Source organism: Podarcis pityusensis, assembly GCF_964106645.2.
Source record: "Podarcis pityusensis genome assembly, chromosome: 8".
Classification (NCBI taxonomy): Eukaryota; Metazoa; Chordata; class Lepidosauria; order Squamata; family Lacertidae; genus Podarcis; species Podarcis pityusensis.
Genome location: NC_138033.1, coordinates 62,190,544 through 62,209,443, shown reverse-complemented (window position 1 = coordinate 62,209,443; position 18,900 = coordinate 62,190,544). Strand labels below are relative to the sequence as shown.

Genomic DNA, 18,900 nt, shown 5'->3' with positions numbered 1-18,900 from the left:
AGGCCAAGTGTGTGTGTGTGTGTGTGTGTGTGTGTGTGTGTGTGTGTGTAAGAGAGAAAGAGGGGGGCGGGTTGGCTGATGCTGGAAGCCGGAGACACAGAGGTTTATATTGTTCTGTGCTGAACCCAAAACTGAGTCTGGGGCTCCCCTGGGAACCTAAGGGAAGTCTGTGGGGAGAAATGCTGGGGGGTTAATGCCATGAACCCTTCTCCATCCTCTGCTCAGGTTGTTCATGTGCATAAATAAAACCGTAGTTCCGAAAGACACCACAGACCTTCATTCCCAGGAAAGTAACCCCTGGGAAAATCACAGGCATCCCAGAGTCTCTCACCACTCAGAGATTGGGGTTTCTGTAGTTTAAGTCTACCAATTCCGCTTCTGTCCAGACTCTGTCCAGTTCCAGGTTGTCCAGCTATTTCATCAGATCAACTCCTTTAGGAGCATTGCCAAACAAGTCACATTCAAATGGGGTCTTGAGACTGGCGACATCCCTCTCAGGGCAGAGCGAGCAAGGAAACAAAGGTCTCCTTTACTTTGAAATTTCGGGAGCCCCCAGTGCCAGCAAGCGTGACTGTAAGCATACAGAGGTGACTTTCAGGGAGACACGGCGCAAGGAGGGTCATTGCAGCTCAATTATTAACTGGGCTGGAGGGGGGACCCCTGACTTTACTGGAATGCAGCCTCCCTCAACGGCCATGTTCCGGATGCCAGGGAATGTGCCGGAACTGTGCGCAAAGGTTAATGGATTCATACTCCATGCAAAACGTAGCCCTCCAAACTCGGGTCTCTGAGAGGGCTTTTTCCATGCACTGCAGTACTATCCCCGCCTTGCTGCTAACCCAGTTCCCCAGTTGTTGCCTCAAGGGGGAAAGAAGGGACTCCTTTGCTTTAAATGGCACAGGGAGAGCCCAGGTCTGCTCAGTTTCTCAAGGGAAGGCACGGGGCGAGGCAGAAGTCGCCTCACGTTACCCAGCTGCCTTTCCTACAAATACTGAAATGCGCAGGGGCTCGCAGTGGTCACTCGCTGGTGAGGAGGACTCTGCACGCCTGCAGGGGCACTGTTTATCATCTTTACCGATTCACACATGTCACTCTGGTGACCCCTAGCACCCTTTCCAAAGAAAGGAGAAATGGATTTGGGCCCTGGCCACCAATGCCTCTGACTGCCACAAAGAACAGGCAACGTGTGCCCTCATTCAACCCTCCAGAATGATATGTCCAAACGTCAGCGACAAGGACTTGCAACGGAAAATGGTTAATATGGATTATGTTGGCCTAATGTGCTCCTAAAGTAGCACTAAAGAGATTAGGAGAAATATAATGGGGAGAGGGAAGACATTTACTAATCCTATTTATTTTGGAATCAATTCTTACTCCTTTGTTTATTTATTGCATTCCTATCTAATTCTTCTCCTCCAAGAAGCTCAAGGTGACATATACAGCTTCCTCTCCTCATTTCACAACAACCCTGTGATGTAGATTAGACTGAGAGGCAGTGACTGGTCCAAGCTCACCCAGGGATCTTCATAGCCAGGCAGGGATTTGGTCTCCTAACTCCCAGTCTGGCACTAAACCACTAATAACCATTGTCCATTATAGCGCTGGGTGCACACCCAGCCCTGCACCATGATCTCCTCCAGATTTTAAATCAGAGGAGAGTTTTCAAAGTCTGAAGGTTCTTCCCCGGCTCAGGTTGAAATCCAAGCCGGAGGAGAATTCATGGCTTCTCTCATCACCAACAATCTCCAAAATTCAAGACCCTTCTGATTCCTAACACTCTCCCCCCTGTCCTCTAAAGGGCACAGATCAATGGCAGGAGTAGCAGCAACATGCATGGAGAGCAGCAACCGACAAGCCCGAGCCAAGCACAAGAGTGGCAGCACTCTCCCCTCCCGCAGTTTCCAGCAACTGGTATTCAGAAGCATTGCTGCCTGTGACCTTGGAGGCAGAACACAGCTATGGATAGCTCTCTCCTCCATTAATTTGCCCAGCCCTCTTTTAAAACCGCCTAGCTTGGTGGCCATCACTGCCTCTTGCAGGAGCGAGTTCCATAGTTTAACTACGTGTTGCATAAAGAAGTCCTTTCTTTTCTCTGCCCTGAATCTTCCAACATTCGGCTCCATTGGCTATCCACAAGTTCAAGTGTCCTGAGAGAGGGAGAGTTTATTTGTCTCTCTATTCACTTTCTCCATGTCATACCTCATTGTATAAACTTGTATCTTAACCACCTCTTTCTCGCCTTTTTATCTGAAATAAAAAGTCCCAAACACGGCAACTTTTCTTCGTAGGGGACTTTCTTCGTCCCTCCACATTTCAAGGACTTTCAAGATGACCGTCCTGTATTTGAATAAATCCTTTATTAGAACTTCTCTCCAACCCAAGATAAAGGAGCAGGGGCCTTGATCCTGCCCATCAATAGTTAGCACCCAGAGAGCAGACTGAGCAGGTCACCTCGCCCACCTGACCAGGTAAGGTCTTAAGGGGAAGGGGAGGAGGGTGTTTCGGAGAGAGGGGCTTGTCTTCCAAGCCTCAGGAAATGAACCAAGTTATTCTGGCCCTCAGCAAGTGGGGACAAGCTCAGCCATCTCTGTCAATAAGTGAGAAGCTACAGAAAATACAGACATAACTATAGACAGATATTTGCATTTCCTTTTTTGGAGGAGGGCAATACTTCTAACAATCCATTCTTCAATTCTTCAATTCAGACACTAAATCTGGGGTTGTAGTCAGCCAGAACCCAATAAAATTAGGGATCCTAACTAAGTCACATCCATTAACTTCAATAGGTCTACTCTGAGCAGGACTAGTGCTGAATAGCACTCTGGGTTTCCATGTTTTCCCTGCCCATGACTCAGAGTTTTCCATATGGATGGCCTGAAACTCAAGAGAGCTCATAGTTAAGCCATGTGTTATTTTGGGGTACAACAGACCCAGAGTCCTGGAGACAGGGCAGGCTGTGAATTACGGTAAAATATGAGAAATAAGTATCTGAATTTTCAGACTGAAACGCAGCACCTGCCAATGCAGTGGACCCTGACCACTTCAACAAGAGTTGTTTGACAGTGGAATGGACATCCTTGGAAGGTGGTGGACTCTCTCTGTTTTTTTGACAGAGGCTGGAGGGTCATCTGTTAAGGATTCTTTGGCTGTGAGTCCTGCATTGCAAGGGGCTGGACTGCATGGCCCTTGGCTATACCTTCCACACTACAGTTCTATGATTCTACAGCCTCAAAGAGCAGGGGCCAACCAGCGTGGACTGAACTGAGTGTGTGTTTGATGCTGCCACTGACTTCTTTTGTGCCATGTGCACGGATCGGGACCACACCTCCAGTGCGGCTCCCACGGGGGATCTCACCCACTCAGTTTGCCGATCACTTACTAAAGGGCCCACCTGCTCAGTGCCCACCACCCCGAGAGGCTGGAAGGGAGCCATGTGCATGTTACTTGGTCTTTCCTGCATCACAAAACAAGCAAGATGCAACCCAAGAACTCCCATAATCACATAACGCACACACACAGTGCTCCCGTAGCAAAAGACAAGGGAGAGCAGCAACGGAAGGAGCTCCTGCAACAGTTTAGAATGGCTATGAAACGTTTGTACAAGCAAGAAGTCCTCCCTTGCCATGCACCCAAACCAGTAACGTCTCCTAGGAGAGAACGGCCTCGGAATGGGGCACATATAACCGGACCCACACAGACACCATTTTTCTGTTCAGGCAGGTCAAGTCGATGAAGTGAAAACAGGATTGCCAGGTCATCATGTGAGCGTCAGGCGCTCCTCGGGGAAAGTTATGACTCTTCAGAGCCAGAAAGCGAAAGACCAAGGGGGAGAGAGAGAGAGACATAAAGACAGACAGACAGACAGACAGACAGACAGACGGACAGACAGCTTCACCACTAAACTGACAGCATCGGAGAGCATTTTGATGCAGTGACTATTTACCTCGAGTTGCCTTGCTCCATGTCCCGTGTTGAAAAACTGTGCTTAAGGTACCAGGAGAAAACTCCGTGGCTGTCAAAAATCCTTGGGAGATTCAGTCGCTTCCTCTGCTGGGGCAGGGCAAAGGCCGGAGGCAACATGCCCCCAGAGTTATACTTACACACACACACAAACACACACACTTTGTTGCCAGCTCCAGAGCAGCAGCAGCCGAAGCAGCTGCTGCTCCTTGGCCGTTGTCAATTGCAAAAAAATGAGGGTTACTCCAGGCACAGGTGGCCAAACTGCTGGAGCTGCCTCCTTGCGCCCGCCCCCTGAGGCTTCTGGCCAATCGCTGAAGCAACAGGAAAGCCTGCCAAACAGCTGGGCTTTTCCCTTAACGCTTGACAAAACGTCACAAAACAGTCACCGATTCCTTGCTAACGCAGAAGCCCGTAGGAGGGATTGCAAATGAGCTTTGTGGGGAACAGGGATTCTTTCTTTCATCGGATTATCCACTGAAAGGGTCATCCAGACTGAATGAGGAGGAAATACGAGCCAGGAAAATGGTTGACGATGCTGTCATGTGCTGCCTTGCAGCGGGTTGGACTAGATGACCCTTGGATCCCTTCCAACTTGACGATTCTATGGCTCTATGTGGATGCTGTCTTTGTGTGGGTTGTATATACCCACTGTGAATGGTCTATCTATGTATGCTGTGTGTGATACTTTTCCGGTTAAAATTTTTTTGAGGTGCCCAGACTCCTATTTTGATAAAAGTGCCAAAGGTTCCAGCAAAAAATGGCTGCCATGGGCAAGAAAAGTCCTGTACATACTCTATATGTGGGTTTAAGTATATCCCTTACATCTGGCTGAGAGGTTTTTGGGGGGAGCTCGTGTCACCTCTGCCCACCACAGCGAGAAGAGTTACGGTAACTGTGGGTTTAAAAACAAGGATTCATGTGACTCAGAGGAACATGATCCACTTTGGAGAGTTATATTAGTACATTCCAAAATCTACCTTCCGTTTTCTTGAAATGTTTTCTTCCTCTGAGAACAAGTTTCTTCCTCAATTCTCAGGGTAATTGAGAATTTCTTGAGAACTCGAAGAGTGTGGGGCTTTGTGGCCTAAGGTGGTGCATCTGTCTGCACACGTTCCACCACCTCAGAAGGTGATGGATTCTCCTTCCTTGGAAAGGTTGAATGCGCGCATCTGTCAGGGAATCTTAAGCCTTAAGCTGCAATTCCTGCATTGCAGGGGGTTGGTCTGGATGAGCCTTGGGGGTCCCTTCCAACCCTACAATTCTGTTTCTATCTCTCATACTGAAAAGCAGCTTTGCTTGTCAGCCACCAGAGCACTGCCATTTTGGCCCCAAACAGGGGTGTCATCTAGGGGGCCGGGGGGCAGTCCCCCCATATTTCAACTTTGTGACAATCCTCAAAAGGACACACCAGGGCACCTTTCAGGAAGGTGGTTGGTAGTGGGGGGAATGGCAAGCCGAGTGTGCCTGGCCAGGTTGGGGGCGCCCGTGTGTGATGTCATGCCCCCCAATGTTGGGGGCAACTCAGCAAGTCTGGCCCGAAACAAGACACCCCTTCCCTCAGCTCCAGATCCCCACCCTGCCCCATTCCCAAAAGACTTCAGTACCTGCCACAGGTACTGTGGGGGAGGCAGCGGCTAGGGAAGAGAGCTGCGGAAGCTGAGGGCGGTTACTTTCCATCAAGCATCATCTTTGACTAGAAGCTTCACAGAGATCCAGGTGGACCACATCCAAGCATTTCCGGCTCTATTAATAAAAAGGTGGCTGGGTTTTGCACACCCCTCCTGCCTTCAAAGGTGTGGGCTGTGTTCCCTCTGGCACCCTTCTGCTTGGGGCCGACAGATTTTCCACACCTCCGCAAACCTCCGGACTTCCTCAAGTCTGGCAGCGCTCTCCATTTTGTCAAAGGGCAGGACCATGTGGACTATACAAGTTCTTCCAACGTCAGAAAGTTAGGCTATACTGTATCTAGAAACCTTATCCACCCAAGTTATGCATTTCCTACAATAAACAACTTTATTATTTTCTGACCTGCAAACATCTGTGTGTGTAAGAGAGAGAGAGAGAGAGAGAGAGAGAGAGAGAGAGAGTCTACTCTCTCACCCAGATTTGTCAGCTCAAATGCTACCTAATGAAAAGTGTTAGTTAGTTTTGCCCCTGTTCCCCCATTACTCACGCCCCAACAATATGAAACCCATTATTCCCTTTAGGACTGAGAACACAACCATCCCTTCAACGCAACCCACCCTTAATCTGAAACATGTGCACAAGCCTGGATTCGAAGGTCCATAAATCGCAACTGCTTCATGTGGGACCCTCTCGGTTTAATCACGCACACCCCAGAAAGACTTTGATCCCTGATGCCTCCCTTGCCAGCTCCGCAGCTGTGTTTTCTCACCTGCCAAATGGCAAAGAGCAATCCGAGAAACCTCCCAAGAGCATCACCCTTTCCAACCATTACACAGGGCGGTTCCCTCTCCCAGATGACCTGTCGCACCAGCACTGACCAAGACGAAGCCATCAGCAAAAGTTACAAAGTATTTCAAAGCTCCTTGGTTTCTCTAAGACACCCCACCCAGTACAAGGTTAGAAGGAAGCGCAGGGTCTTCACACAAGCCCATTTCGATGCTTCCCTCTTCAAAGCCACACAGTCGTTGAAACAACTCTAAGCCAACTTTTCCACACTAAAGTAGGGTACCCACAAAAAAGGCAAGTCAAAAAATATGGTACAGATTAAACAGAAGACCTCAGAAAGTTGGACAGAGTAGGTTTCATCCAGCAGCGCTCTTCTTATTTATCCCGTCGACAAGAGCTATAAACTGCTTATTCAACAAAAATCTTCAAGCGCCTCGCAAAACATGATGCACAATTTTCATGGGAAAATGCTGATAAAACCAAAAGCCGACATAAGATTTCTCAATTTTCTCAAAATATTAATAAACTCAGTGAGGTTTAGAATCTAGTGGAAGAAGCTGTTGAACCAGCTAGTCTAGTGTCTTTGCTAAAGGTGACTAGTTAGGTCCTTGCCATTTACATGCCCAGAGAGTTACCTCTGTTGCCATAGAGAAAATTGGCTGGGTCTTTTCCCACCTCACCTGGCAGGATACCAGCAGTGAAGAGGGAAAGGGGAGCTGTGTAAGAGTTGGTATGAGAGAGAAGGGAGGGAGAGATGGATTGTGCTGCAAGCTGGAGACACAGAGGCTTTTCTTGTTCTGTGCTGGACTTGGAGCTTCCCCAGGAACTGAACGAGGAGGCAACATCTATTGGGGTGTTAACTCTGTGCGCATCTCCATCCTATGCTCAGCTTAGATGTATGGGTAACGAAAACCATACATCCCAAGACACCACAGTCTCCTTTGTCCTTCCACTCCAAGGAAACCGAACCCTGAGGAAGCATGCAACATTATTTACAAGACAGCAAGTCCCTTTGAGCTCACTGCATTAGATGTGCACAGGATGGCACTGAGACAGCCCACAAATTTCACCATGTAAATATATACATAGTGCTTCATTCCTTTGCTGTAGGGGGGTCAGACTAAATGACTCTTGGGGTCCCTCCCAGCTCTACATTTCAAGGATTCTATGCCACATGTAATGCAGCTGGATGTGGCGAAACCCAACCAAGTCAATGAAGTGAAAGCCGGGAAGTGAATTGAAAGGAGGCTCCCCGCTACTGAAGTCTCCATAGGAAGCGAGAGGTATCGGAAACTCTGCCACATGGTTGGCATGCTCAGGAACAACCTCTCTGTGTCAGTGGCTTCCTAACCATAACCCTGCATTGAGCTCAACTGCTTAACAACAATGCAGCCACATCCTCTTCCTGCCTTGCCGCCATCTCCTTCTCCTCCTTTGCCACTGGGCAAAAAAAAAAGCCACATCCAGCCCCCAGCATCCTTCTTGAACCCATATTTCTAAACACCACAGAAAGCGGGGGCTCCTTAGGAACTGATCTCCCAAATGAAGCTTCAGTTCCTCCAACCGGATCCTTATGCTAAAGGTGAGCAGAGACAGGTGTTCTCAGGGAATGCGGGGGAAGGGGATAGGGGCAGGGAGCTTCCTTAGCGGGTGGCGAGAGCCCCAGTTGCATCTCCCCTTGGGAGGAAGTGGGAGGCTTGTGGGCCAAAGGGTTGCGGCGAAGGTGCTGGAATTGTCTGTGCAAATACATTTAAAAATAGCTGGCTTTGTTGCAACACAACCCAAATGGGCATTAAGCCTCACAGCCTGACCATCTGCAAGGCCCGCTTTCGCCAGGGAGAGAAAGAGCAAAACATGGAGTGATTTTGGGACAACTGTGATTTGACCTACCCCCCATTAACCCCCCAACTACCACCCTCACCCCAAAAAAATGTGCTTCTGGGGGAGCCCAACTAGATCAGGACTGGGCACTATTTCACTGTTTCCAACCAGGACCCCCTAGATCAACTAAAACAATAGGACTACTTAAATAACTGACCAATCATGTCGGTTCTGACCCCCCCCCCACAAATGTCCTGCCCCCCCAACAAAAATTCTGGCTGCACCCATGTTTCCATGACAACTTGAATCTCTCCCTCTCCCCAAAGCATACATGGATGGTGCACATATGGTTTTTCCCTATGAACTGTTTTTTTTGGGGGGAGCCTATTTACATTAGGAAAGTGGCAATGATGAAGCCCCTTTGAACCTAAACACAATGCCTTCCATCTAGAATAGGGGTGGCCACTTTTCTATTGGGGGTGGTGAATGTTGTAGATTCAATAATGGGTCTCTGGGCATGTTCTTCCATAAAACAGAGTACCTTTCTTCAGCAGCATAGTTAGGAGGTAGTGTGTGTGTGTGTGTGTGTGTGTGAGAGAGAGAGAGAGAGAGAGAGAGAGACCTTTTGTTTAAAACAGACATCAAGGTACCATTGCAGAAGGATGTACTCTTAATTGCCAAGCATACACCTGACAGAAGAGAAAACTTTTAAACAGGTGTTTAAAAGTTGGCACAGAATGCATCTCTCTATTGGCAGAAAGTTCCACAGGCCTGGGGTGGTGACACTAAAGGCTCGGCTTCTCATTGCTGTCACTTGAGCCTTGGGGAACAACCAGCGATGCTCCTGCCGATGATCTTGGCAACTGAGCCGGGACAGAAGGGTTCAGGCAGTCCTTACAGTATTCTTGTCCAGGGCTTTATAAACTAACACAAGGACCTCGAGCCAGGCTCAGTAGTAGACAGGCAGCTAGTGCTGCTGTTTTAAGAATGGTGTCCCATGTTCTTGGCCAGATGCCCCCATCAGCAGCCTGGCTGCTTCATTCTGCCCCAGCTGGAGCTTCTGGACCAGGCCCAAGGGCAGCCCCACGCAGAGCACACTGCATTAATATCATTGACACAAGTCGTTTTAACATTAAACACATAGAATCAGAAGGGACCACGAGCGTCATCAAGTCGAACCCCCTGCAATGCAGGAATCTTTCACCCACTATGGGTCTTGAACCCACAACTCTGAGATTAAGAGTCTCATGCTTTACTGACTGAGCTACCTGTGGACAAGCCCCTTGTAGCCACTGGACTTACTACTACTACTGCTACTACTACAGTAGTACCTCGGGTTAAGAACTTAATTTGTTCTGGAGGTCCGTTCTTAACCTGAAACTGTTCTTAACCTGAGGTACCACTTTAGCTAATGGGGCCTCCCACTGCCGCTGCGCTGCCGCCAAGCGATTTCTGTTCTCATCCTGAAGCAAAGTTCTTAACCCGAGGTACTATTTCTGGGTTAGCGGAGTCTGTAACCTGAAGTGTCTGTAATGTGAAATGTCTGGAACCTGAGGTACCACCATACTGCATTTATACACCGCCCTATTCACCAAGGAACCCAAGGTGGTGTATATGTTTCTCTATCTCCTCATTTAATTCTCACAACAAACCTTCAAAGTTGGTTAGGCTGAGAGACAGCAACTGGCTCCCAAAGTCAGACAGCTTTGTGGCTAGGTGAGGATTAGATCCTTCATCTCTTCCAGGTGTGACACTTTAACCACTACGCCACACTGGCTTATGGGCATTTTACAGGCACCACGAGGCCTAAGGCAGGCTTCGCCCGCCTGGTGCTTCTCTTTGGACTACAACTCCCATCAGCCCCCAGACAAAACATCTGGAGTGTGGCAGGTCAGGGAGGGCTGACGCTGACCCTTGACTCCATTCTCCTATATTCCAGAGGGGAAACATTGGGCGTCAGTGAGGCTTTCAAGACTTTTCCTTTCCTTTCCTCATCCAAACAAGGAACCAAAGAACTGGGGTTGGAAGCAGGAAATAGTTCCCAGGCCCTAAACGTACAAAACTGAATGAGGCACTGGAGAGGCAGCCGGCCAGCATGGCCGAGGGCGAAACACTCACGCATCTATCTCTGCCCCAAAGGAGACCAACCGCTGGGGTGCTCCTGGCAGGAGGGGCTGGGAGGAGGCCCACATGCCAACAGCTTGCCTCAGCCAGCCTGATGAATGGGCAGCATTGAGCCGGGCCCACGCGCGGGGGGGGGGGGGTATTAATAGCTCGTAACACAGCGCTGGGGAACGGCAGCCGACATCACCGCCCAGGCGAGTGTGTGACACAACGCAGGGAGAGGGAGGTCAGCCGATACAGGACTGGGGCCCTTTTTCACAGAGACGGAAGTGGGGGTTCAAAACTAGGAGACAAGAATCAACTGCTTCTTGTACAGTGGCACCTCAGGTTACAGACGCTTCGGGTTACAGACTCTGCTAACCCAGAAATAGTGCCTCGGGTTAAGAACTTTGCTTCAGGATGAGAACAGAAATCGCCCGGTGGCAGCAGGAGGTCCCATTAGCTAAAGTGGTACTTCAGGTTAAGAACAGTTTCAGGTTAAGAACGGACCTCCAGAACGAATTAAGTTCTTAACCTGAGGTACCACTGTACAATGAACTTGCCTCCACACTAGCTAGCTTGCATCATAGCTTCCTGTCTGCAGTCACCGCCTCAGTCTGAACCACCCCCCTGACTGTCATCAACTCATCTTCTCATGGAGGGGACCCAAGGGTCATCTAGTCCAACCCCCTGCAATTCAAGGAGCGCAGCTGAAGAATCCCTTTATTCCGGGCTAATCCATACCTTCAGGAGTTTAAAGGAGCCCCCTCACTTTATAGGCAGGAGTCACTGGGAAAGGAAAGCAGGGTGAGACATAGAACAAAAGCAGGGCCCTCCCAGACCTTTCCGCTTTTCTTCTGTGCAGAAAAATGCCAGCACCTGCAGTTTTAACCCTGTGCCTTTTGGTAAGATGCATTTAAAAACAAGCAAACAAAAACTATGTCGCATTGTAGCACAGGAAGCAGGCCTTTTTACTGAAACAATGGTCTCTGAAAAAGGCTACAATTCAAGCAATTGGGGGGGGGGGCAGCCAAGTCTTCTTCCTGGGGTCTTCTATGTGTGGCAGAAGGTTAACATTTAAACAAGCTTAAATTTGTTGTCTGTTAAAGGTTGCTGGGAATTAGCGAGAGATTTGTAAATTACAGTGCCCAGATTTCTTTGAGGAAAAAGACTGTGTAGGCGGTTCTAAGACAGAGACACAGAATCATAGAATTGTAGCATCAGAAGGGACCACGAGGGTCATCTAGTCCAATCCCCTGCAATGGAGGAATCTTTTGCCCAACATGGGTCTCGAACCCACAACCCTGAATCTCATGCTCTACCAAGTGAGCTATCAGGGACCAGGGCTTCCTTCGTATGATGCATTTATTCAGCACACACCCTAGTTTGCTCGCAGAAAGATGGCAGAAAGTGGGAGACAGATTATATCCAGTCTTTACTGAGCATTGATTGAGGGGTGTGATTTCCATGGTCATAAGCAGTTTGGGACAGCAGGCTGGCAAACTCCTTCATTTGGGGAAGTTCTGCCAGGGAGTTTATCAGGGCTTCCCCCTTGAAGAGATGACTCAGGCATCATAGGCGTAAGAACTGGCACAAATCCCGGTTAGAAGCTGGCATGTGATCTTACTCGTGGGGCTTTTCCTCCAGGGACATCTGCAGTGAGAGCTCCTGCCCCAAGGAAGATTAATCCCACTTTACCATTCACACAGAGGTTTCAGAGGAGCTGAAGGAAATGTAATTCATACCAGGGGTGCAGCTACTTCACCTATGGGGTGGTGGCCAACTTAAAGGTAAAGGGACCCCTGACCATTAGGTCCAGTTGTGGCCGACTCTGGGGTTGCAGCGCTCATCTCGCTTTATTGGCCGAGGGAGCCGGCGTACAGCTTCTGGGTCATGTGGCCAGCATGACTAAGCTGCTTCTGGTGAGCCAGAGCAGCGCATGGAAACGCCGTTTACCTTCCCGCCAGAGCGGTACCTATTTATCTATTTGCACTTTGACGTGCTTTCAAACTGCTAGGTTGGCAGGAGCAGGGACCGAGCAATGGGAGCTCACCCCGTTTCGGGGATTCGAACCGCCGACCTTCTGATTGGCAAGTCCTAGGCTCTGTGGTTTAACCCAACTTAGGTTTGTCCTAAACTGGAAAGCTGCCTGTGACCCTGAGGTCCTCCCTTCTAGAACTGCCACTCTCCCCACAACCAACTTATTGAACCTCATTGCAGGGGGTTGGTCGAGATGTCCCTTGCAGTCCCTTCAAGCTCTACAATCCTATGATTCTATGTCAGTTCCCAGTGCTATGACACCATTAGGGGACCTGCTCCACCTCAAACCTCTCCTCTGCATGCCTTATACTGGATCTGAACTTTGGTCCATCCAGCTTTCTACACCAACAGGCATTGGCAATCCAGGAACCTCTTCCTGGGAGATGGAACAGAATGGAATGGAAGGTACTGCTTCGGAATTCAGATGGTTGTGTTTTTTTTATACTCTCTGTGTTCATAGATAAAAACTTCCAGCTCCCTGCAAGTAACTGGGAGTTGGCTTCCAGCCTCTCTCCCTGAGCTGCTGACTTTCACCTTGTGGGGAGCTGTTTCAGAAGCCAAGCATTCCCCAAGGTGGCTTCCGTCTGAAGTCATTATTCAACAGCCTCTGCTGCCTGGAGGACTGTGTCCCAGCTACCGGCCAGCTCTCTATAAAGAGGCACCCTGGTCCCCTGGACCATAAAAAGTCAGTGCAGTGTACTGGTTAGAGCCTTGGACCAGGAGTGAGGAGACCAAGGTTCAAATCCCCACACTTATCCATGAAGCTCAGTGGGTGACCTTAGGCCAGAGGCAGATTTAGGGGAGTGTGACTGGTTAGGATTGCAGAGCCAAGAGGGTGCCTCAGTGGGCACCGAAACAATGACTTAGAAGGGAAGGCAAGAGGCAGGATGTGGCTGAATGTTGGCATCGCACAGGGCACTGCTGAAATTTGAAAGCTCAAAGTCCGCCATTGCTTGGACAAGTCAGTTTCTTAGTCTAACCTACCGCACAGGGTTGCTGTGAGGATTAAACGAGGTGGGGGAGAACCGTAGGCCTCCTCGAGATCCTTGGAGGTAGGGGTGCCAACCTGAATAAAATATATGGGGGTGGCAGGTGAGCCCCGCTCCCGCATAATCAATCACATGACTCGGGCAGGCTCACCATTTGAATGGCAATGCCCGTCAACTTGGGGGGAGGGAGCTGGACGCTTAAAAAAAATGGGTGGGGGGACCGAAGGGACCTCGGACCCTAGGAGTTGGCTCCTATGCTTGGAGAACAGAAGGTAGGAGAGACATGCAAGAAATCATTAGGAAATGCAAGAAAGCAAATAAACTCAGATTAAAATAAGTACCTGTAAAAGCAATGGAGCAAGTAAATCAGTCCAACCGCGTAAAGCGGGACCAAAGACAGAGCAGCGGGAAAACCAGAGGCTGAAAGGGGCCGAATCCTGGACCGCGAGCGGGCGGGTGCTTACCTGGCTTCCCCCGGGACCCTCCACCACCCGCGACGCCTGCTTTCCGCGCCCGCAGGAGCCGCGAGAAGGAACGCCCGCAGGTCCTGCCTCCGCCTCCGGACAGGGCGCGCCGTCGGGAGCCTCTCGCTGCGCCCGGCCGCTCCATCCTCCGTCTGAGCCTTTGCGCCTCTGCGCCGCCTGGGCGAGGGAGATCCAGGGCCGGGCAGGCTCCTTCTCGACGACCACGCCCTCGCCGGGAAAGCAGAACCCGCTGGGGCTCCCCCGGGCTCGGAAGGGAGAGGAAAGGCACCGGTAGGGACGGGGCAACTCAGCTTTCAAGGCTCTTCCTCCCACAACCGGGCGTCAAAGACACCACCAAGGCGCCACGTCGGGGAAGCCTGCTTCGAAGAGCCTTCTCGGAAACGCCACTAGGGGGCAGCCCTGGTCCCTTTCTGAGCATCTGCCGAGCTGCTCCGAGGATGGCAGGGCTGCCGTCCAACAGGTGAGGCCAGGCAGGGAGGGGGGCGCTTAGGCCGCTTCCAGACTGATGCTGCTTTGCAGGTACGAAATGCGTCACAGAACCCCCATGATGTCCTGGCTTTCTTGCGATGCTGTCCATGCAGAGGCCTCCTTTGAAAACTGCTCAGGAAACTTCAGTTGGTCAAACGGCAGCGCTGAGACATTTCGCGTGGCACCAAACCGCTGGCATCTGGTTGCAGCTTCTTCACCTTCCTGCTTCTCCCCAGGCTCAGTGAAGTGCTGTTCTCTCCGCCTTTAAAGCTCTGAATGGCCCCGGGTCCATTTGCTCCCAAACCATCCCAGTAAGACCTGCGCCAGCATTTGGTACTTCCAGGAGGCTGGCGGAGAGCCTTGCCATCCTTTGCCTTCCCTGGCATTTGCCTCTTGCTGCTGTCAGCTTCCTGTGGAGTACATCTGCGGGAGTCAGCTGAATGTCCTCTAGCATGGAAAGAAGACCCATCTCTGAACTGCATTTAAGCCAGGCTCCTAGTATGCAGCCAGACCAGTGCCAGAAACTTTATTAGTGATTAACACTTGTTTTGCATTGTATTTATGTACTTAAACCTATTTTTGTAATAGTGTTTGCCTGATTTTTGAACTTACTAATACTCTGTAGTTCCAAAGTTTTGAATTTTGCCTGTAAGCTGCTTTGTGGGAAAGCAGCATATACTGTAAGTAAACTTCATCCATCCATCCTCTGCTCAGGAGGGCCAATGGCACAACCGGTTCAGGCAATGAAAAGAAGGGGTGGGGCTTTCATGATGGTGGGGCCACCACCACCGAGGCCCTGGACCTGCCACTTTGGCCAGTTTCCCCTTCTCTTGACTTTTCTTTCCACAGGCTTTTAATATTTAGCTGTGCTATTTTTTAAAAAAACTATTTCCATTGCTGCTTTTACAATTGTTGGCTTTAATCTGTTGGCTCTTAGTATGCAGGTTGTCGTTTCACGCATTCTCATCTGTTCTTGGTTGGAAGCTGCTCTGAGTTGCTGTTACTAGACCAGCAGGATGAAGGCGAGGTATAGTGGTTAGAGCATCAGGCTAGGACAGAGGGGACCCAGCTTCAAATCCCTATTTGGGTTACTTTGGGCCAGTTACTCTTCCTCAGCCAACCTACCTTACAAGGCTGTTGTGGGGGTCAAATGGAAGAAGAGGCAAAGCTTCAGGAATGCTGGTCTATGTTCAGACTATGTTCTTTGGAGGAGTGGTACATGTTCACCAACACACATCTGCAAGGATAATGGCGATGTAGGGGGGGGGGAGGCACTAATGGGGAAGGGTTGGCATGAAAGAGGGATGCTTCACCCACCCATCCCTCACACACTTCAATTTTCCCCAATGCCTTTCCCACCTCAACAAGATCCACTTTTAGTTTCAGAGCATGGTTTAAAAATGGTGATGGTAGAGGGAGAGTATTTATAGGGGAGAAGGGATGGGCTGGGAAAGGGTTAAGTCCTGCCTGCCCCCCCCCCCCCCTCCTGCCTTGCACACCAAAACTTCCTCTTAATCCTCAGGAGGATGTTTGGAGCCTGCAGTGGATTTCCTGCCTTACTTAGGGCTCTGGAAGCTATTTTCCAAAGTGCGGAACAACAAGAAGATTGGAGCTGGTTCGTGCTGCCTTTTTGGGGGGGGAGCTTTTCTTCCTTCAGGGGAGAGGGTTAACTCATGTGACAATTGCAGTACCAGAGCAAGGAAACCCCAGGAGACCTCAGCCCCCTCCCCCAAACTGCCACCTTCTTACAGCTCCTCCTCCTCCAGGGATTGTGAATGTACACGGTACACAGATGAGCACTTTGTGATCTGGTTGTGTGTATTTCACACTCCTGGACACAGTTCAGAGCAAGCACAGTGTTGTTGTGTTCTCTGTTTTCATGATTTTGTGGCGGGGGAGCAAAGCCGTCCAGTACAGTGGTACCTCGGGTTACATACGCTTCAGGTTACACACTCCGCTAACCCAGGAATAGTGCTTCAGGTTAAGAACTTTGCTTCAGGATAAGAACAGAAACCGGGCTCCAGCGGCGCGGTGGCAGCAGGAGGCCCCATTAGCTAAAGTGGTGCTTCAGGTTAAGAACAGTTTCAGGTTAAGAACGGACCTCCGGAACGAATTAAGTACTTAACCCGAGGTAGCACTGTACTAGGAAGATTAAATCAGAGTTCCTCCAATGGTGCAGAAGGAGATTCCGTTAAAAACCTAAGAAGAGCCCTTGCTGGATCAGGCCAAAGGATCTAGTCCAGCATCCTCTTCTCACAGTGGCCAACCAGATTTCCCAAAGCGAAATTTCCAAGCAGGACCTGAGCACAAGAGCAACACTCTCCCCTCCTGTAATTTCCAGGAACCCTCACCCTGGGTTGTAGTGGGTTAGACTAGATGAGCCCTGGTGTCTCTTCCAACCCTAACACTTTATAATTCTATGGTATTCACTGCCTCTGAGTGAGGAGTGCTAAGTTTTCTTGCCTTCCCCTCCCTGCTTGCAGAAGCTCTATAAATCAACCCAGGCACAAATGTTCAATGCGTACAATTCATACCCGTTGCAAAATGTGGGCAGAGTTGGTATGGATAGAGAATGTGAGGCGCTTTTGACATCTGCCTGCGGTCCAGATTTTGAATGCATGCCCTTCCGCAAACCATCAAGGGTCGCTGTGCTCAAAGCTTCTGCCGGGACGCTCAAGCAAGCAGGAGGCCTTCCTAGAGCTGGATGACTATTCTGGGGCCGGAAATCATCACTGGGGGGGGGGGGGCAGGGAGGGCTTCAGAGGCGAGTGGAAACTTTCACAGCTGGGGAAGGCATGAAAATTCAGACTCTCCCAAAAGGAGAAGAAAGGAGATGTTGTGTAACTGTCTGACTGCACTTCTTATTTCAATGCAAGAGTTTTCCTGTAACCGCATGCTGGAAAGTTTGAAGTTTAAGTCACACGTTTTTAAAAGCTTGCATTTTATTTTTACGGTCATGCGGAGTGCCGTGACGTATCCCTGTCTTGTGAATTTGTTTGTATCAAGGTGCCCAAAGACCTTTCCAAATCTTAGGTGGGAAATCCAAGTGCTCCTTTATCTCTGCCAGACGCTGATCAAGGCAGGACACAATCCACCACGGAGCAGAATGAACTTTGACCCTTTAAGTTGGACTTATTCCAGACAGTTTCCTGTGGGCCGCAGCCCAAATGCCCATGTACGCGCACTCACATATTCACCACTTCAACATGCCTCATAGTAAGGTAAAGGTAAAGGACCCCTGGGTGGTTAAGTCCAGTCAAAGGCGACTATGGGGTTGCAGCACTCATCTTGCTTTCAGGCCGAGGGAGCCGGCATTTGCCCACAGACAGCTTTCCGGGTCATGTGGCCAGCATGACTAGACCACTTCAGAACACTGTGATCCGTCACAGTGCATGGAAACATTGTTTACCTTCCTGCCGCAGTGTTACCTATTTATCTACTTGCACTGGTGTGCTTTCGAACTGCTAGGTTGGTAGGAGCTGGGACAGAGCAATGGGAGCTCACTTCGTCACGGGGATTCGAACTGCCTTCTCATCAGCATGCCCAAGAGGCTCAGTGGTTTAGACCACAGCACCACCCATGTCCCTATGCCTCAGAGTAAGGCCAATTCTGACAACTACAGTAACTCTGAAAAGCGCTAGTTGACTTAAAACTTCCTGAAATAATTCCACACTGGGTCCTCTGGAAATCTCTTCCTTTTCTTGAGTTCAACCATTAGTCCACTTGTCTCAGGATTGTCCACACTGATTGGCAAGTCCTCCAGGATTTCTGATGGGGAACTTTCCCAGCCCTCTTTGTGGGGAGCAAGTAATGGCCACTAACCTTGGTGGCTTTAAAAGAAGATTAGGCAAATTCATGGAAAAGAGGGCTATCTTGATGGCTACTAGCCATAATGACTTTGCTCTGCCTCCACAACTGGAGCCAGAAATGCTTCTGAATATCAGGTGCTGGAAACCACAGGAGGGGAGAGAGCTCTTGTGCTTGGGTCCTGCTTGCTGATTTCCCACAGGCAACTGTTCAGCCACTGTGAGAACAGGATGCTGGACTAGATGGGCCATCGGCCTGACCCAGCAGCCTCTTCTGATGTTCTTATGGATAGGAACCACATGCACTGCTTCTGGGTTCCATGATGGAAGAAAGATGAGCGACAAATGTAATACAATTCACAAACCAGAGAGCCTCTGGTGTATTTTTATTAGAAAGGGACCTTGGTTGCTTTATACAATGAAATGAACTTCTGCCACTGCCCTTCACCACCTCCAGCGTTATCTAATGTAAGCTCTTGTGGAGAAGGATCAAAAGGCAAACAGTCCTGATGTGGTTCACTTCAGCTCCCAAAGGTGCAATGATATCACAGAAGACAGAGTGTGGTGAGGACTGATAAGAGGGAAACTGCAAAGAGCTTTGGGGAGATCAGAGAAGCAGCCAAGATTTGAAAGCGATACCCTGGAAGATGAGGAAAAACCAGCCACTGATTTCCCCTTCGCCATCAGAACTCAAAGAAACTCTGTAGAGTCTCTTGGATCCTAAATGCAAAACTCTCCAAGTTGTCCAATATAGGCAAGATGGAGCCCCACTGCACCCCCAGCTATAGCCCAGAGTCAGTAGGACAGAAAGTC

The 18,900-nt window shown here is 49.8% G+C and overlaps 1 protein-coding gene across 3 annotated transcripts in view; it reads right to left on the bottom strand.

The window, feature by feature from the left end:
- Positions 1–18,900, bottom strand: part of STARD8 (StAR related lipid transfer domain containing 8) — a 67,856-nt gene that overhangs the window by 39,657 nt on the left and 9,299 nt on the right. The window contains exon 1 of one of the 3 annotated variants that reach the window (XM_081017721.1): positions 13,793–13,952. The exons of 1 other annotated variant lie outside the window; for it this stretch is intronic. In XM_081017721.1, the coding sequence (XP_080873847.1) occupies positions 13,793–13,937 (145 nt within the window). In that variant the 5' untranslated portion in view covers positions 13,938–13,952. Of the gene's footprint in view, positions 1–3,943; positions 4,203–13,792; positions 13,953–18,900 lie in introns of those variants that run through there. One more of the 3 variants, XM_081017723.1, reaches the window with a different exon arrangement.